The sequence below is a fragment of the Gorilla gorilla genome, chromosome 2 (genome assembly GCF_029281585.2).
Source record: "Gorilla gorilla gorilla isolate KB3781 chromosome 2, NHGRI_mGorGor1-v2.1_pri, whole genome shotgun sequence".
NCBI classification, from domain to species: domain Eukaryota; kingdom Metazoa; phylum Chordata; class Mammalia; order Primates; family Hominidae; genus Gorilla; species Gorilla gorilla.
This window is the reverse complement of record NC_086017.1, coordinates 143,707,539-143,728,566: the sequence shown is the minus strand read 5'-3', so window position 1 is coordinate 143,728,566 and position 21,028 is coordinate 143,707,539. Positions and strand designations below refer to the sequence as shown.

Genomic DNA, 21,028 nt, shown 5'->3' with positions numbered 1-21,028 from the left:
GTGGCACATGCCTGTAGTCCCAGCTACTCAGGAGGCTGCAGTGGGAGGATCACCTGAGCCTGGGAAGTCAAGGCTGCAGTGAGCTGTGATCACGTCACTGCACTCTAGCCTAGGTGACAGGAGTGAGATCCTGTCTCAAAAAAAAAAAAAAAAAAAAATTCAAACTGGTAATCATTATTCTTTCCCAAGCTACTCTCTGGAAAATTGTTCATAATAAGGTTTTTGGCTTCAGGGGAAATGGTCCCAGAAGGGCTTACTTGCTGCATTTCATTCAGTTTAGACCATTGTAACTCCCATCTCTGTCCACAAAAAGGTCAAACGAACTTTCTGCTGTTAAGGAACTCAGCCATGATGTAAGGCTGGAGGGATGGCCTGCTCATCAGATGTGGATGGTCCCTGTGTGGAAAAGTAAGCTCCCCTTCCCCAGAGGAGCAAATGAGCTCCTTTCACAGCCTGCTTACACATGTGGTCATGGCTGCTGGTTCTCAGGCTGATCAACATAAACCTGTTGACCTTGGTAGTCTACTTCCTCCGTTGGTGTGACAGCCTTTGGGTCCCTGCAGTTTGGTGGGTCCCAAGCTCTTGTCCAGTGTCCAAGAAGAATGAAGTTGCATGAACACTTGAAGGATGGTGAAGGCAGACAATTTTATTAAGAGAGATGGAAATGGCTCTCAGCAGAGAGGGGGAGCTGAAGAGGGGATGGGATGGGCAGGTATTCTTCCCCTGAAATCCAGCATCTCTTCCCCAAAGTCTGGCCAGCTCTTCTCTGAAGTCAGGCTGTCTCTCTGATGTCAAGCTGCCTCACTGAAGTGAAGCCACCTCACTAAAATCAAGCCACTTCTCTCTCCTCTACCAACTGAGTCTGGGGTCTTTATAGGCACAGGATGGAGGTGAGGCAGGCCATAGGTAGTTTTGGAAAAGGCAACATTCAATTGGTTAAAAAAAATTGTTTCTGAATTTTTTTAACCAATTGAATGTTGCCTTTTTTTCTATTATATTTACCACACATTGTTTGCATTGCATGTACAAAAGCTGCTAATTTTTGTTTCGGTTTTACTGATTTTTAATTTCTCCTTAATTTTTTTTTATAGTTTAGTTTTTATTTTTAATCAAAGGTATATATTTCAGAGTTCAACCATCAAATTACTGTCCAAAGCTAGTTATGAAAATCATCAGTGGTTCTTCCTCTCACCATCCCAACGTGCTAATTTCTCATTCCCATGAGCAACTACTTAAAAACATTTAGTATAGCTGGGCACCTATAGCTCTGTCAGAGGCATCCCAGCCAGAGTGACTCTATCTTGAATAAAAGCTGGATAAAGCAAGACCTGATGCATTACATTCCCAGGAAGTTAGGCACTCTTAATCACAAGATGTTTATGGTTGAGGAAACAAGTCAGTGGAAAAGGGCATTCTTAGTTTAAAAAATATGTTTTCCTCTAAAGATAATAGTACACTCATAAATTCTTGCCAAGATCAGAAGTTACACAAGAGAATAACCATACTAACAGCCTGTCACAAGCCTTTATAATAAACTGCACTATAGGCCTAATATTCCTATATAAGCAAGCATTCTTGTTTAAATCCATTTATACCTAATGTTCCATTATTGGAACGCTAAGCGTGCGAGAGTTATTTATATCCTACTGCTCAAGGTCATCGCCAAGGTCTGATTGCAAAAATTCAAAAAATTGCAACCTGAGGCATAAATGGGTTAAGGTAGGGGCATTCTTCCTCTTGCTTTCTGAGGACACCCTACTCTGTAATAGAGTAGTTTCTAATAAACTATTTTAACTTTACTATGTGACTGGCCCTGAATTCTTTCCCATGCAAGATCTGAGAACCCACTCTTGGGCCCTGGGACAAAACCCCTTTTCTGGTAACAGTCCCAGCTACTCTGGAGGCTGAGGTGGAAGAATTGCTTGAGCCTAGTCTGCATAACATAATGAGACCCCACCTCAAAATTAAATAAATAAACAAAACAATTTAAGCTAACTGATAAGCATGGAGATCTACTTCCATGTCTTGAAATAATACAGTTATAATACTCTCACCTCTCAATGGTTTATTTTACTTAAATCTTCAGTTAGAGGAAGAATATAGTGAACACCTGTATATCCTTATCTAGATTCACACTTGCTTTCTCTCTCCTGTTTCTGAACTGAGTTAGCTGCAGATATTATGTCACCTAACAATAATGACACGAGAATTTGACCTTGATGAAACATTACTGTCATATGTAGTCTAGTCATCTATTGATTTCTCAGTTTAGAAGATGTGCTATGATTATTTTGTTGCCCAGCTATTCCAAACTCTTCTCCCAGATATATCAATTTCTTTTCTCTCAATATGTTCAAATACATATATTGCCTATCAATTTCATCTTCTTGAAGAATTTGTTCCCAGAGCCTCTAACCTGTTCAAGTCTGGATGGGTAGTTGTCTAAGTTAGCTGCAACCTGTTGTCTTAATTTGAAATGGCTTTTCAATATCATTTGAAGAATTCCACCATTCTTTTGAAGAAAACCAAAATATTTCACCCCCAAATATACTTCTTTGACATACCCTGTGAAGTCTGTTTTTGTTTTTGTTTTTGTTTTTCTTTTAGACCAATTCTTGCCTGTTGCCCAGGCTGGAGTAGAGTGGCATAATCATGGCTCAAACTGCAGGCTCAAGTGATCCTCCACCTCAGCTTCCCGAGTAGCTGGGACCACAGGTACACGTTAATAAATTTGTATGCTTTCTCTCCTATTCATCTGCCTTATGTCAGCTGATTTTCAGTGAACCTTCAGAGGGTGACAGGCAAGTTTACATCTTGGCCCCCACACTTTTTTGGGTACCCCCTGCTTTAGTACAGAACATCTTTCTGGAGCTTCTTACAAAAGACTTAATGGGAGGTAAATTTGAGACCTTGTTGTCTTAATTCTGTCCCCTCAATCAGTAGTTTCACTGGATGTAGAACCCTGGGTTGAGATTTTTGAAGGCATCACTCCCTTGTTTTCTTTCAGTGTTATTGAGCAATCCAGTGCTATTCTTATTCTTGTTCCTTTCTAAGAAATGGTTCCCTCTTCTGCCACACCCTGGAGGGTTATAGGATCTTTTTGTTTTCATATGGTAAAATTTCACAATTATGTGTATTTGTAAGGGTTGATTTTCATTTATTGGGCTGGCACTTAGTGGTGTTGGTGTTACTGGAAAGAGGTCCTGATCCAGACCCCAAGAGACGGTTCTTGGATCTCACACAAGAAATGATTCAGGATAAATCCATAAAGTGAAAGCTAGCTTATTAGAGAAGAAACAAAAGAATGGCTACTCCATAGACAGAGTAGCCCTGAGGGCTGCTGGTTGGCTTTTTTTTTTTTTTTTTTTTTTTTTTTTTGAGACGTAGTCTTGCTCTGTGGCCCAGGCTGGAGTGCAGTGGCATGATCTTGGCTCACTGCAACCTCTACCGCCCAGGTTCAAGTGATGCTCCTGCCTTAGCCTCCTGAGTAGCTGGGATTACAGGTGCACACCACCACGCCCAGCTAATTTTTGTTTGTATTTTTAGTAGAGACGGGGTTTTGCCATCTTGACCAGGCTGGTCTTGAACTCCTGACCTTGTGATCCACCCACCTTAGCCTCCCAAAGTACTGGGATTACAGGAATGAGCCACCGTGCCTGGCCAGCTATTTTTATGGTTATTTCTTGATCATACGCTAAACAAGGGGTGGATTATTCGTGAGTTTTCCAGAAAATTCCCTTTTTAGACAATACAGGGTAGCTTCTGGATGTTGCCATGGTATTTGTAAACTGTCATGGTGCTGGTGGGAATGATTTGCGATGCTAATATATTATAGTGTATAATGAGCAGTGACGACCACCAGAGGTCACTTTCATTGCCATCTTGGTTTTCGTGGGTTTTGGCGGCTTCTTTACTACATCCTGTTTATTAGCAGGGTCTTTATGACCTGTATCTGTGATACCAGTCCTGTTGTCCTCCTGTCTTATCCTGTGCCTGAGAATGCCTAACCTCCTGGGGATGCAGCCCAGCGGTTCTCAGCCTTATATTACCCAGCCCCTATTCAAGGTGGAGTCACTCTGGTTCAAACACCTCTGACATTGGGACTCATAAAACAAACCCCAGAATGAAGGCCTCAGAACCATTAGTTTTTCTGACCTTCTCCTACCCTCCTGTCGCTCAGTTCCATTCTCTCCCAAGGCTAGCCACAGAAACTAGAATCTCTCTTCCCCAAGGTGGGTCAGAAACCAGAACCTCTTTTCCCCAAAGCCAGCCATAAAACCTAAAGTTATTACCCTTTCCCTCCACCTTTCTATGTAAAAACTGGCCACAAAGAAATGATCTGACTTACCTTGTTGGACTATAGCTCAGAGGACCCCTATTCCAGAGAAAGACCCACCCCATACCCAGAAGGAAGGACTGCATGCTCGGATAGGCCAAGAAGAGTCTAAACAGACCTTGCTGGGTTTCCCCATGCAGTCCCTTAGCATTTGATCTTACCCTTTTGTCCAATCATAAACACAGCCAATCAAAGTACGGCTGTCAATATTTTGTTGAACCTAAGCATCAAAGTGAACAATTTCCCCAGGATCTTTGGGCTTTCATTCTGAAGGCTCCTGTGTATATTCATTAAATAAATTTGTGTGCCTTTTCTCCAATTATTCTGCATTTTGCAAGTTGATTTTTCAGCAGACCTTTCAGAGGGTGAAGGAGAAGTTCCTTTGGCCTCTTCAGTGGCATAGTCTTCCTTACTGGGAAAGTGCTTGAATTTTTTATTTTGTTCTCAGCCCCTTTTCAAAACTAGTATTTCTTTTGGGATCTAAATTTTTTGGATAATGGGCTCCCTGAACTGGGTCTCTTTTGCCTACTTTTCCATCTTACTCTGCTTCTTAACAAGATTTCCTCAACTTTCTCTGTCAATGTCTTCTATTGTTTTTCTTCTATTTTTATTAAAAAATTTTTAAGACCTGATTTTCTGTGGAAAAAAATTTTTTTTCAAAGTGGCATCCTGTTTTGTAGATGCAATGCTTATCTCTGAGGGTATGGTTATACATCTTTTCCAATGCTTTCTTCTTCCTAGTGTCCTCCAAAATTTCCTTTTTTTCCTTCCTGTTTTGGCCTCTTTTCTGCTTCTACTGTCATACCTGGAGGCATACACCTGTCAGCATTCACACTAAGGGCTGCCTTCAAAGGCTCTCCACAATGCTCAGTTGCTTTAGGCAAGTCTCTGCCACTGGAAGGGTGTGCTGTCATCCAGCTGTTGTATCAGTTGATAAAGTTTTCTGCTCCAAACTCCAGATGTGCTTACTCTGAATTCACCTTGATCATTTTAGGGCTGACAGGATTGTCCTCAGGTCAGCTCTTACCTTTAAAGCTGGGAAAAATGTTCGACTTCCTGCTTTGGAATGCTGGGAAACCTGATACATACATACGAAAGGCTATTTTGAGTTGTGTAAAATACTAAAATGTGAGATTGGGGTTTGAGCTTAAGTAACTGAAATGACTTTCCTGAACTTATGCATAGCTAAATATTTGTAGAATTACTTCCATATGACCTTTCCTTTTGAAGACAAATGACTCATTCTTTCATTGACTCAAGCCACATCTTCGTAAACTTTTCCCTGAAATAGAGACTGAGGGCATGAGGTTCCTCTTTTCCTGCTCACAGACATTGGTTAGGGGTCAGGGAATGAGGCCAATGTTCTTTGTAGACCTTAGGTTTTTTTATCTACTGCCATTGGACAATAGCTGAAAACTCTTCAAACATAACTGCATAACTTATAAACCATATTCCTTTTCAATGTTAAAAAATTTAAGCACGAACATTCTTATTTGTGTAAATAACAGAGTTTTCATGAACAGCTCTGGGTCTTTCTCTTCTCTTACAAAGTTATTTCCCTAAATTGGGGATTTGTAAAAATGATGGAAATGTACAGATCTCCTTTCATAAGCTTGATGGCAAAACAAATGTTTTAAACTGGCCACCCTATTTCCTGTATTCATGGGGCCCTGGAACCCACAGTAACCTCACCCACCTTTTACTCCCTAAGTTTAGAAATTAGTGGTCAATAATCCAGATGTGAAGTTCTTTGCTTTAAATGCTAAATAACATTAAACAACACATGTAGTAACAACTAGTAATGGGAAAGCATTGATGACAGGAGAAATGCCTGAAGTTTCCACTACAATAGAGGAGTTAAATAATTTATTTCACAAAAAATCATCTATGGGAAACAATAATTCTGGGAAGTGATCTAGTTCTGAGGTTTTTAACTGGGACGAGAATGGGACTGAGTTTTTGGATATTTTTAAAATATGTGCTTTTGGGCATTTTTGCATAAAGGGTTTACACGTATTTCAACAGATTCTTAACACCAAAGTAAGATTTCCTGACCAGATCAGACATTTTATAGATGAAATTAACACCCAATGTCAGAAACCTAAGCAGGGCAGAATCTGCCTGACAAGCCAGTGTTCTTCCTTGACACAACATCACCAAGCCCAGCTCCTCATTCCTAGACGCTCCTGTCTACAAGGTTGACACCCTATTAGGTGTTTACATCTATTATTCCTGATCTCCCGAACATCCCCACAAAGGAGACATTAATGACCCCCACTTATTGGTGACAGCTCCAAGGCCACTTGGTGGAGGCCAGAACCACAGCCCAGGTGGCCCCAACTCGGTCCATACCAGCTCCAAGATACCTTACTTCCATTCTCCTGCCGTAATTTAAACAGACTGGGTGACACGAGATAATGAGTTAAACATTGAATTCAACCAAAATCCACACAAACATTTGGGGTTAATATGAGGATGGAATCAATATCTTGGGCATCCAGCAGTGATTCTGATTTAGAATCAACACCTTGGGCATCCAGGCTTGATTTCTGATATAACTTGGATACTCAAAACTTAACATGTACTCAAAAACAAACAAACAAAAAACTGGAAACACTCCCAGGAGCCAGGCAGTCACCTAGTTCTAACTTAGTGGGCATTCCAAGTTTTGGTGTGTGCTGTGGGCCAGCCTTAGGGGTCTGCCTCCCCAGCTTCAGGACAGGCTGTCAGTTGTTTCTGAAGGTGCTTGAGCTGAATTTATACCAAGTCCCATCAAGGCTGAGGTGGCTCTGGCTCCAACCAGCCCTTTGTCCTACCAATCTACGAGCAAACTCTCTTCTTGCTACTGGTGCTCCAGCGAACACTATGTATTAAATGTCTGCTTGGACTGTCATAACAAAATACCATAGACTGGTGGCTTGAACAACAAATTTATTTATCACAGTTCTGGAGGCTGGGAAGTTTAAGATCAATGTGCCAGCAAGTTAGGTTTCATTCTGAGGCCTCTTCTCTTGGCTTGTACGTGGCTCCCAGTGTGCTTACGTGACCTCTTGGTTCAGAATGTCAGGTGTTGGGAGAGGAGGTGGTGGGGGAATTTGGGGGTACAGGTAGGCTCTCTGGTGTCTAAGGTATTATCCCCATTATGAGGGCACCACCTTCATGACCTCATCTAACACTAATTAATTACCTCCCCGAGGCCCCATTTCCAAATACCACTGGGGGTTAGGGTCTCACCCTATGAATTTTGGGGGAAGATACAACCATTTAGTCCCTAATGACTAACTTCCCCGAAGTCCTTGTCCTCCCCTCTCCCATCACAAAAGTGGCATGAGCACACGTGACCATGCAACTACATATTGCAAAAGGAGTTCAGTCTTTTAAAAGAAGACCTGATTAATAACTCATTGGACAGAAAGCACATACATCCAATTCCTCATAACCACTGGTTTTTATCTTATTGCAAGGGGAATGAATTTGATTTTTTTGGCCTTATAACACCCCTATTTAATTCTCATAACACCCCTTTGAGGAATGGGCTCAGAATTAACCTTATTTTATAGATAAGGAAACAAAGAAGTCTGCCTTCCTTGGTCACACTGCCACTGGCCAGTAAAAGGAGGGCCATGCATTCCCAAAAACTCAAGTAGGCAGTTAAATTCCTAGTCAGAGTAGGTTGCAAGAAAGTTTATCTGCAATTTTTTTTTTCAAAGTGCTCTTCTCAAAATCCTAATAAAGCTTATTTACACAATATTCATCATATAATGAACAATTTAAGCATGAGAAGGATCACAGAAGTTCTAGACTGAAAGGGATTCTTGAGCTGAGCATGTGGTGATGATCCTCGGTGGACGGACGAGGGTCCGGCATGGTCTCTTGCCCATTTCCAGTGTTCTGCCTCTGCACTGCTCCTTAGATGGACTGTGGGTTACTAGAGTGTATCTCTGAGTTTTGCTACCTCTAAACAGCCCCTCCCCCAACAAACGCACCAAAGTGATCACTCCACACTGCTGTTTATTTTAAAACACAGATCTCATTCCTGAATCACTATTAGGTTTGATGTTAATGCGTCAGCTTGGCACTCAGGACACCGTCCAGTTGGCTCCTCCCTGGGTCTCAGGCTGGGTTCTCTCTGGACCCTTATCCCCCAGCCATACCAGACAACCCCCACCCCTCCAGGTGTCCTATATATACTTTCCTGTTACCCTGCTCAAGCTGTCTCACTTTTATAACTCAGGACTGAGGCAAACGACTTCATGCTTAAATCTCAGATAGAGCCTCCACCCTCAAAGATCAAAACTCAGCTTTCCCCATCACAGACACTTGCCTGACATTGCTGTTGTCTTCATATTATGGCTCAGAATACAGACCTCAGTGTCACATAAGAGTTCTGATTTCTTACTCTGTTACTTACTAGTTGTGTGACTTTTAGTAAGCTGCTTTACTTATCTGAACCTCACGTTCTTCACCTGGAAGATGGGAATTATATCAGTACCAGGCCAACAGGTTTGCTCTGAGGATTAAATGAGGTTATGCAATACTTGGCAGACAGTAAATATTCAATAAAGGTTAACTATTGTTGGCATCTAAACATCAATGATTGTAGACTAATTTAACGGGCCTTTAACTATTGTATTCACAATACTTATATTCTTAGTATTTAAAAGAAAACATTGCTATGTTGATTTATGCTCTCCTAAATACCTAATCCCAATTTAGCTGTTATAATTTTTTAGTGAACACATTTTTATACCCAACTATTGTCTAGAAACTAAAACCCTAGTTACATATTAAAATACTTCCATTAACATATTACTCTATAATCTGTGAGAGATGATAAACTTGATGCAGAAGTTTGAATTAGTGATTTGGAATAGGAGTAAGTTTCCATTTTGGCTGTTCTTACACATCAACTGTGGAATAAACTTGGTTCTTGCTTTGAAAGGAAACTTGGAAGTGTGGGTATTTCCCCATGCTTTAAGAACTGTTTGTTTATATTCTCCACGTTTATATTTTCTTGTAGTTTGTGGTCACACTAGAAAATCTATGTGCTGAGATTTGTTACTTGAAAAATCTTCTGGCTATTTAATTTTCTCTTCTTAAAAATAGTAGAATTAATGTCACCTATTATTAACAGCCTGACCCATTCCTGAATGTTGTATGAAAAATAAATGAGATGCTGTGTCTGGAAACTTAGATGTGGCTGAAATATTAAAGTTAGGAATGATTAGATTATGTTAATGCAGCCATCTATATGAAGAGTTACGAATGTAAGATAAAGTCTGTTTAATACTACATCTGTCTTAGAAATAAAGATATATGAGGTCTTCAAACAGAAAGATTAAACTAGAACAAATATATCTCATTAACAAAGCAGTCAATTCCCTTTATTTTTAAAATTTTATGTACACATATGAATGATCTGTATAATGTACATTCAATATAGAAAGCTTTATATATTTGATAGTGTATAGAACATTTCACAATTACACTCATCTCTTACATAACATCTTGACATCCATTTTTAAATTTTTTTGCACAAGCTCCTTTTCATTCAATTTGGTAAAGCCAGTTATACATACTAATGTGTACTGTGAGCTTTCAGAAGGTTAATGATTGAGGATGCCAGTGAAGGGTGCAGGGACAAAACCTAATAGTCTTGGATGGTGTGGGGAGGATGGCCACGCAGACTTGATGCAGGAGAGGGAAATATTCTTTCCTGGGGAAAAGTGACTTAGCCCAATTTTTGTTGACTGTAGCTCAACCCTACAGTCATGCTAGTTCCAAAAAAAAATTACAAAAACTAGGAAGAAAGTTTTGTCTTTTTGATTCACAGTTTTGTAAACAGATATAAAGGAACAAATGTGCTTACATACACCAAGAAAAAAAAATTCTTGTGTACCCACTTATGTTGATCCACAGAGTGCTTTCTTATAATGTGATACAATTAGGATCACTGACTTTTTTCCTAAAAATATATTTATAGAAAAAGGAATAACACTGTCATGAAACCAGGAGAAAGGCAGTAAGAGTTTGCTTCAACGTATCAGCTGGAGGAATGTGGACTTGGCACTGGCCTTTCAGCGTTTATTGTCTCTCGTGAATATTTCAAGTCTGATAGCCAAGGTCGCCTGCCTCATGGTCTACAGGAGGTGGCAGGTTAGACATGACTGATGTAGATGTACCTGCAGTAAGGTAGCCAGCAACTCCAGGTCCTGCAAGAGAGAAACGTAAACACACACCTCTAGAAAGCAGTCAAGTGAAAACATTGACCTTTATAAAAATGTCAGAACCTGCTCAGGCACTCCATCACACAAAACTAATCATCTATTTCAATTACCTAAATGTACATCTATACCTTAATAAACAGCTACATAGTACCATTTTCATGTTTGCCTACACTATAGACTAGAAATCATTTCAAAATGTATGCTGGACAGTAACACTGGTGTGGAAATATGGATAAAATTTTCTTTTTCTTACATTTGGGAAATTCAATCTTTCAAAAAATTCCGAGCACTGAAAAGAACTATGTCGAATGGAAAAAATGGAAACAGACAGACAAAAGAAACTCTACACTCAGCTCATCCAAAAGTCATATGTGACAAAATTCAACATAAACACTTCTGTCAACACTCAAACTAACCTATTTTCATTTGGTGCAAAGAAATGCTATTATAACAAGTAACACCAAATGAACAAGGGTTGCTAAACCAAGGACTCTGAAAAAGAAAAGGCTCTGTACATCCATCTGTCATAGGTTAAAACAAGAATGCTATGTGAAAGGGTATTGATATTTTAGTCTTATATTTCTCCCTTGATTCTAACAGTTTCTATTGCATGAAAATGCCATATACGCCAGCATTTATCGAGATGCGTCCTATGGGCATATTAATGGCTTTAGCCCTCTAGAGTTTATTTTAAACATTGCATAAACATTTAATTACATCTCAGAAGCACTGCACAAACTAACAAGTACTTGCAAGGGACACTGTAGCATAATACTGCATACTGAGCAATAGTTTTAGCTGAAATTGTAGGAAACAAGGCAAACAACTAAGGAACATTGAGGGTTAGGACTAGAAAGGCAGTGGGAGCAGCATGCATTTAGCAAAACATTTCTCTACCTGCTTCAGAGAGCTACACAGAAGTTAGCAAGCTGCCTGGCAGAGCGGATCTAAAGCCCGCTCCTGAGGTGAAGGGGGCTGCTGCCAGTTAGAAGGGAAGGAGAGACACCTGAGGGGAAAAAAGAAATATAAGCAGCAAGGGAAGTTGTGAAGAAGTGCAAACAGCAGAGTAGTTTGATGAAGGTAGAAACAGGGATTGGTGGAGGACAAAAAGGCCACCATTCAGATTCATCTTGTTTTTGACCTTAAAAGTATTGGTACTATGGATGTGAAATGGCTTGTATAGATACATAGGCAGAGATGACTCAGCCCGTGTGAGCTGTAACTGAAGCCAACCAGAGTGCCCAGGTACTTGGAACGCTGTACTTATAAAAACCTTGTACTTGTAGAACTTACAAAAAATATTTCCCCTTTTTAAGGTACTATGGGAGCCTGCATCTATCAACTCCTGCCTTGAGCCAATCAGGATGCCAGGCCTTTCACAGTCTGCTCAGGAAAAAGGCCACCAGGTCAACAAACCCTTCTGACAACGCAGTTCAGAGCTACAGCAGCACCCTGTGATCATTTCCCACCACCCTATCATTCTCTGAACTTTAGGCTGCAGCATGATTACTGCAAAACCATCCGGTAGGTGTCATCAAAGATGTAACCCTTAACAGTAAGACCTCAAAAACTCCAGACTGTGTAGTTTCTGAGCAATTCTGATTGTGGGCTCAACTTGGTTCCCATCAAAATAGTAGGTTACAAGACCAAACCATGAATGCTACATCTAGAAAGTGGATTAATGACGCAGTTTTCAAACTGTGTGCTGAGGCACCCTGGGGCACTGCTGGATATTTATTCCCTTCGCCCCTCTGTGTGTGTGTGTGTGTTTAACAGATGGGGGTCTCACTATGTTGCCTTGAACTCCTGGGCTCAAGCAACTCCTCTATCCAGGCCTCGAACTCCTAGGCTCAAGTGATCTTCCCACCCCAGCCTACTAAGTAGCGGATTCGGCCTGTCCATGTGGACTACAGTTGCCTGCCACATCATCCAGCTAACTGCTGGGTTATTTTAAATTTGAAACACAGCGCCATCTGCTGACCACCATACAAACAACTACTTTCAAGTTGTCTTGCAATTACTTCATAAACTAAATTATTAGGTATTTCTTTTGGCTTGGGGACGGATGAAAAAATTACTGAGCTATTAAGGGCACTGTGAACTGAGAAAATGTGGGAACCTCTGAGCTAAAATCTAAATGGTGAAATGATGGGCTAGAAGGAAGAAACCAAATTTTAGTACCATCATTTGCCTCTTTAGGAAAGGCAAATCAAAATCAATTCCCGGATAGTTCTACAAATGAAATCCGAGATGCTCTCCCCAGGACCCTGGCCTCTCCTTGAGGATGTGTCTGGTTTCTTGGGGCTAAAAGGTGCTGCCTGGTCATTTGCACAGAATAGGTCAGTTGTGTTCTCCAGAGAAAGATGGGAAGAGCAGGGGCTGCCAGGAATGGGCATGTGGCAAGATTGCACAAGGCTGCTGGACTTCAGAGAAATGAGAAAAGATGGAAAATTTACAGAGAATCCCACAAAACTGAATTGGCTACCATGATGAAGTATATATGTGAAAAGTTCATCTCCAATTCTGGCTCCTAGAAGCATCTTCACCCTGGCCTCTGTTCCTTTTCCTGTTGTTCCTTCTTTTGCTACTGATTTTCTAGGTTAGGTAATATGAGGATTTTCACTGCTGAAATTATTTTTTATGAGGCTCTGAGACCATCAGCACCAAGCTGTTCTAGAACCTAATAAATGGCTAAGTGATCAAGGGCCCTGGATAATGAGTAACCACAATTTATCTGCATCACAGGAAAAATTCCACTGAGGCACCTTTAAATAAGCATTTATCATAAAACAAAATATGCCAGGCTAGAGAACCTATGGAAATAGGCAGTCTCATTTAAATTTATCAACATTGAGTAATCCTACCTAGGACTTTAAAATTTTTACCCCAAATCTTGGGCATGTGACTGAATGACATTTACTCAGCAGCCAGAGAGAAGAAAACGTAGTTTTGGTCATTTTTATCTTACTTTGAAGTAGTAATTAACTCCTTTATCTTTCCCCATGTCCTAAACAAAATCCACCTAACCTGCCAAACTCACCTAAAGATATTAGTTAGAAGAAAGGGTTGGTGATGTGTGTTGTCACAGCAACCTTGATTTCAATGATTACAGAGGGGCTGGGTACAATCTGTATCTTCTGAAGTTTGGGAGTAGCACGGGGCACATTTTAACTAAATGAAATTCCAATTCAACACAACACTATAAATTCCTGGAGTTCCACATCATGGGATTTTATCATTATTAGAACTACATGCCCCTTTTATCAAACACATGATACACAATACATCAATGAAAAGCTCAAACACAAAAAACATTTGGCAACTCAAGCAATGAGCACACATCTATCCAACTGGCAGTAAATTTACCTAATTTATCTCTTAATTTGCCTACATCATCTGTAGTTAGAGGACGTAGGGCTGACATCTTATATACTACAATTTCAGGCAGACAGCAAGAGTTAGAAGCTTTAATTCTTGAAATAGTTCTTTCATTTTTAATGTAACTTAATTAATTTTTTTTGAGACAAGGTCTTGCTCTATTGCCCAGGCTGGAGTGTGGTGGTGAGAGCTCAGCTCACCTGTGACCTCCACCTCCTAGGCTCAAGAGAGCCTCCCGAGTAGGTGGGACTACAGGCATGCACCAACATGCCTGGCTAAATTTTTGTATTTTTTTATAGAGACGGGGTCTTGCCGTGTTGTCCACGCTGGTCTGGAACTCCTGGACTCAAGCAGTCCGCCCACCTTGGCCTCCAAAATTGCTGGGATTACAGACATGAGCCATTGCACCTGGCAAGTTGGTCCTTTCAAATAGGACTAAAGCTGATGAAAAAATTTCAAGCAACTGACATCGCTAAAAAAGAGCATCCCAGATTGATAACGTGCTCAGAATTTCACAATTCTGGGGTCAACAATGCTTACAGCTTGTCCAGACTGTTCTACATGGACACGTCTGCAGGCTTCAGTAATGGCCTTCTGGAAGACTCATTATCTCCAAGCCCCTTCCTGGTTGGGTTTTATACCATCTCCCCATTTGGCCAGACCTGTACAGAACTTGCTGTCCCTTAAGCCGGCTCAGGGATGGGAAGAAATTTGTATACCCCAACTTTTCTTTTTCCCTAACCTTCTTCTAACCCCTTCACAGCCACTTTTCATATCTCATTCAGAAGCCACCGCACGGATCCAAGTAAAAGGAAAGGCACAGACAAGAAGCTTTTTACTGCCTATACCTTTTCCCTATAGTTACTAAAGCATGTGGATGGGGGTGAGGACCAAATGAAGTCCAGGTTTCTGAAGATAAACCCCTATTTCTTCTGGATTCTAACCACAGACCTTTTGGTTCACACTCTGTAAGTCAAGGACACACGTTTTTTATTTCATCAAGTTAAGTCAAAGAATGATAGATAAGACTGAACAGAAGAATTAGAAGAGGCTTTCCTGTAGAGAAGCTTATAATATACACATTACTATTCTTCAGGGCCAATTTACTCTTAGTTGAGAAAAATAAGGCTGACCAGGTGCAGTGGCTCACGCCTGTAATCCCAGGACTTTGGGAGTACCAGGCGGGTGGATCATTTGAGGTCAGGAGTCCGAGACCAGCCTGGCCAACACGGCAAAACCCCGTCTCTACTAAAAATACAAAAATTAGCTGGGAATGGTGGTGCACACCTGTAATCTCAGCTACTTGTGAGGCTGAGGCAGGAGAATCGTTTGAACCCAGGAGGCAAAGGTTGCAGTGAGCTGAGCTCATGCTGTAGTACTCCAGCCTGGGCAACAGACCAAGACTCCATCTTAAAAAAAAAAAAAAAAAAAAAAAAAAAAAAAGGGCGGGCATGCTGGCTCACGCCTGTAATCCCAATGCTTTGGGAAGCCAAAGTGGGCAGATCACCTGAAGTCAGGAGTTTGAGACCAGCCTCTACTAAAAATACAAAAATTAGCTGGGCATGGTGGTACATGCCTATCATCCCAAGTACTTGGGAAGCTGAGGCAGGAGAATGGCTTGAACCTGGGAGGCAGAGGTTGCAGTGAGCCAAGACTGCACCATTGCACTCCAGCCTGGGTGACAGAGCCAGACTCCGTCGTAAAAAAAAAAAAAAAAAAAAGCCAGGTGTGGCGGCTCACGCCTGTAATCCCAGCACTTTGGGAGGCCGAGGTGGGTGGATCACCTGAGGTCAGGAGTTTGAGACCAGCATAGCTAACATGGCAAAATTCCGTCTCTACCAAAAAAAAAAAAAAATAATAATAATAATAATAATAATTACAAAAATTAGCTGGATGTGGTGATGCAAGCCTATAATCCCAGCTACTTGGGAAGCTGAGGCAGGAGAATCACTTGAATCCAGGGAGCAGAGGTTGCAGTGAGCTGAGGTCGCACCACTGCACTCCAGCCTGGGTGAGAGAGCAAGACTATCTCAAAAAAATAAATAATAAAATAAAAATAAGGCAGATTTTTTTTTCAATCATACCATCCTTATACAAAAAGTAATGAATGTAATGCCATGAAAACGTGGTATGTGAACTTTTGGACATAGATTAAAGAGGTAAAGTTTTTATAGTGCCTGTAAGAACAAACTCCTACTTAGAAGCTATAATTTTAACACCAAATCTGAAGAGAGATACGGGATAGACTGAACACAGTCTAGGTATTTTTCTCCATAGATATGAGGGACAGGGGATGGAAAAGTTAAAATAAAAACCTATGACACTGTTCTGAACAGGACATGACCTGCAGCCGAAGCACTGCATGTTTATAAATTTTAGGACTCTGCTCCAACTTTAGGAGTGTCAATATTAAAGTGGTTATGGTGAAGAAAAAAAAGTGTCACATCAAGTTTAAAATTAAAACCAGGTAAAATTTCCTCCAAAGCCTCTAATTTTGAATATTCAAGATAAAGTCTTCATGATCTTATAAACTTCTATACTAGCAATCAAGATTAAAACAATTACAATGGCTTAGAAACCCTGGGTGATAATTTTTTCTCTTAGTTTATCATCTTTGGTTAGGAGAGAATGCAGGGCTGACATCTTTTTATATACTACAGTTTCAAGCAGACAGCAAGAACTGCCTCATATTCCTAAGGTTAATTTCAAATTAAGAACTTTTATAGAAGACTAGATATTGCCTCTTTAGCATTCAGCAAGAGTCTGACTTATGATGAAGCCTACATGAAAATGACTATTCTAAAATTATGCAATTAGTGTGTCAAATGTTCTGAGTTTAAACATAGTATCTTTTGAAACCAAAGCAGTAAAACATCCTTTCATTCATGATACCTATGTATTCCACCCCCATAAAATGACACACCCTAAATATTTAGCAAAACCATAAACGAATCACTGGAAACTTAGGAGAATATCTTTTTTTTTTGTTTTTTGAGGCGGAGTCTTGCTCTGTCGCCCAGGCTGGAGTGCAGTGGCGCAATCTCAGCTCACTGCAAGCTCTGCCTCCCGGGTTCCCACCATTCTCCTGCCTCAGCCTCCCGAGTAGATGGGACTACAGGTACCCGCCACCATGCCTGGCTAATTTTTTGTATTTTTAGTAGAGATGGGGTTTCACTGTGTTAGACAGGATGGTCTCGATCTCCTGACCTCGTGATTCGCCCGCCTCAGCTTCCCAAAGTGCTGGGATTATAGGCGTGAGCCACCACGCCCAGCCAAGAATATCTTTTACATACAATTATACATATTTGGAGTTTTAATCTGTTATTCTGACAGATATGGAATGATGAATCATGTTTCTGATACTGATATTCCTCAGCAGATATTTATTCATTCTCTTTACAAGATAAATACTTTAATACAGACATGCTCCAAATATATTCTATGACCCAATTAACTGGATCAAAACTGAACAAAATACATACTTTAGTCAGTACCCATTCAACACAACAGTTTGCATGCTATATAAAGCTAAAACCAGACGTCTACTACATGCTCATAGCACCTCCAAGAAAGGTCAGCTGGTGGCCTAAGAAACACTCTGAACACAATTTTAAGTCTATTTAGGGCAAAAGGAAGGTCCAAGTGGCTTCTGCCAGGTGTCTTACAATAACCAATTAGGTATGGCTTACCTGTGAGGTATCCTGCTGTTTGTGACTCAGAAATGAACAAATCATGTTTCTGATCTTTGAAGGCACTCCAGACTGAAGAACGGCACAGGATTTCATTCACCTAGGAAAGTAAAACAAGCCCTTTGAACATAAAATCAAGGACTGGATGTTGGAAGACAAAAAGAAAAACCAACTTCCAAAGCAACAAGGAAGAAGGCCAGTGAGGAAAGACCCAAATATGGAGCAAGAACTAGCATTCATCAAACACTCCATAGCAGGCACTATGCCAGACACATCTCATTAAGGCAGACCCAAAGAAGTCCTCAAGTCAGTCGTCCCTCTGAAGCTGGACTCTATTATTTGAACCTACAATTACTGGCTTATATGTAATTCAAGGAGGAAGATACCTATGCAGAGTATTTTCTTGTGACAGTAACAGACGGCTGACAGTGTATGGGCTGATGAGCTATTCCTGAGGAAGGAGTTTGGGGAGAAGGTACTGCCAAATTGAGGTAAAACTTAAAGCAGTGTTTCAAATTATGAGCTGTGACCTAAAGAAGTTTATGAAACAATCAGAAGTGTTGTTGAAAAAACAAAATTGGTCAATACAGAAAGCATCAGAGTATCAGAAGTAAAATGGGTACTTGTATATACTTGAAATACATACACATATATGAGTATAAATAATACATGTGTGGGAATATGCACTAAACTAAGATGAAAGACATTTCTGTGTGACAAAACATTCAGGAAATACCACCTTAGTGAATAGCTTTTGCACATCAATGTTCATATCTAGTATTTACTGAGCACCTCTTATGTGGTAGGCACAGTGAACACAAAGATGAGAAAGACAGACTGTCTCTGAAGTGCTTACAATCTAGTAGGGAAGACAGTGTCAAATAATTTTGTGGTAAGAATTAAAGTAGGGTTATACAAGGGGACCATGTGAGTCCAAGGGAGGGGGGCACCTGCTCCAACCCGGGAAAGAAGCAGTAGTGGAAGTGATTAGTTGTAAAGCTGGTAGGGGAGTTCCTATTTAGAAACTACTATACCTCTTTCCTCCCCTCCCTTGCGTGTAGAAAGTGGGTGTCAGGATTACTTTGCTAATTTCATTACCAGGAATCCTGAGGCAAGTCAAAGACAAGACAACTGCTGCAAGTGGTACGCAGGAGAGCCTTTGCTTGGCATTTAGAACACTCATAGGCAAAAACCAAGAAAATACTTCTAAAAACACATCAGTTAATGACTGCAGCAATACTGCAGTCTCTTCTTTAATATCGGCAGAAGTGCTGCCTCTCTTCTTTAATATCTCTTTTTTTTTTTTTTTTTTTTTTGAGACAGAGTCTCGCTCTTTCACCCAGGCTGGACTGCAGTGGCGCTATCTCGGCTCACTGCAAGCTCCGCCTCCTGGGTTCCCGCCATTCTCCTGCCTCAGCCTCTCGAGTAGATGGGACTACAGGCGCCTGCCAGCACGCCTGGCTAATTTTTTGTATTTTTAGTAGAGATGGGGTTTCACCGTGTTAGCCAAGATGGTCTTGATCTCCTGACCTCGTGATCCACCCGCCTCGGCCTCCCAAAGTGCTGGGATTACAGGCGTGAGCCACCGCGCCCAGCCTAATATCATTTTAAATCATTTAAATGATCATATTGATAGAATGACAATGGTATGAAAAATGTTTCTTTACTTGAAACATACAAATCCAGTAAATTCACTACCGGAAAGCTGTAGCTGAAGTCAATTAAAACCTATGGAACATTAGTAGGAGAAATAACCCAAATGTCCGTCAATAGATGAATGGATAAACAAATTGGAGCATTTACATACAATGACATATTTAGACATAAAAATGAAGCATTGGTAACATGGATGATGCTTAAAAACATGCTAAATGACAAGATAGACACAAAAGGTCACATAGGTATGATTATATTTATATGAAATACGTGGAAGAGGTAAATCCAGAGACAGAAAACAGATTGGTGGGTGCCAAAGGTTGGGGGAAGGAAGAAAGGGAGAGTAGCTGCTGAATGGGTCCAGAGGTGATGAAAATGTTTTGGAACTAGATACGGTGGTGTTTGTACAACACTGTTAATGTCCTAAATGCCACTTAACTATTCACCATAAAATGGTTAATTTTATGCTATGTAAATTTCACGTCAATAAAAAAAAAAAATGAGCAGTAGTAGATGGGGCTATATAGTAACACTGAATGAGGAACTCCTTAGAGGAAATAATAAAAATAAAACCAATGAGGAAAATTAAATTACTGAACAGGCCTGAAGTCAGCAAATACGTGCAGCTGAAATACATTAACACACATAGGAAAAACAAAGTCACGACCAAAGAGAAAAAAAACCAACACTTTTTAAGCACCAGCAAGAAAGGAAATGAAAACAAAAATGATGTTCTACATCTTTTAAAATAGCATTATGGGATGGTTAATGAATTTGGTTATCACTACCCATGAATAACTCCTAGAGCTGAAAGTTAATCTTAAGCAGCACTAAATGCTGCATATTCCATGCTAAAGATTTCCAGCATTTTTCTTCCTGAAATGTACAACATGCCATCACTATCCAGAAGAATTCTCCTGAATACTGGGTATATGGTTTATGCTTTTTCATCAGTTATGAGGCAGGTATGCAAGTCCATCCTTGGGCTCTGGATCTTCTCCAGTTACAGCCAACAGAACCACATCTGTAAGTGGAACTTGAACACAGGTACGTGGACCATCCATGGCCAAGACCCTGGCTTTTAGAATATCAAAAGTTGACTCTATGCAGACTCACCTGTTCTCCATACTGCAAACTTCGAGTCATTGCCTTGAGAGCTTTAACAATCTGAGCCTTAGTGGCTGCTGGGCTGTCCAGGTTTTCAAGGCCAATGCCTTCGAGTAATTTTAAGAGGTATGGAACCAAATCTGCTTTCAGGGCCTAGAAGAAATATTAAGCATATATAAACACACAGAAAAAATGCAAATCATCCACTGAAGAAATAATTTTACCCCCAGGACCTACCTGGAAGGCAGCCTGTTGCACCGTATTTTAATGCCATACACAGGCTTAAGTATCTAATGACATTTTTATTTAATGAGATTTTATTCTGTCCATTAACCATTCTAAATGCTATACATCAATTATTTTATTCAATTAATGCACAGAGGGTAAAACAGTATGTTCATAATCACAGAGCTGGGCAGTATTAAAATATGTATCTGGAGCCAGAAAACATAGAACCTGAGCTTTTAGCCCCTATACTGGGCTGCCTGCCCTAGTAACACTGTATTAATAGGCAACAATCTCTGAAATACATTAGTATGTTTTCATATTTTCTTCAAACATCAATCTTTGTGGTCATCGTACATTTCATATCAGCCTAATAAAAGCTGAATAATAATCTAATGTCACAATTTTCA

The 21,028-nt window shown here is 40.4% G+C and overlaps 1 protein-coding gene across 2 annotated transcripts in view; it reads right to left on the bottom strand.

Moving 5' to 3' along the window:
• Nucleotides 1-9,693: 9,693 nt before the first annotated feature.
• The window catches only part of DNAJC13 (DnaJ heat shock protein family (Hsp40) member C13), a 125,522-nt gene continuing 114,187 nt past the window's right edge, over nucleotides 9,694-21,028 (bottom strand). The window contains exons 54-57 of one of the 2 annotated variants that reach the window (XR_008678520.2): nucleotides 20,403-20,546; nucleotides 17,631-17,730; nucleotides 11,461-11,569; nucleotides 10,428-10,548 (exon numbers count right to left, since the gene is read on the bottom strand). Coding sequence is in view for 1 of the 2 variants with exons in the window: in XM_031009469.3 (XP_030865329.3) it covers nucleotides 10,442-10,548; nucleotides 17,631-17,730; nucleotides 20,403-20,546 (351 nt within the window). In the remaining variant the exon portion in view is untranslated. Of the gene's footprint in view, nucleotides 10,549-11,460; nucleotides 11,570-17,630; nucleotides 17,731-20,402; nucleotides 20,547-21,028 lie in introns of both variants that reach the window. The other variant, XM_031009469.3, reaches the window with a different exon arrangement.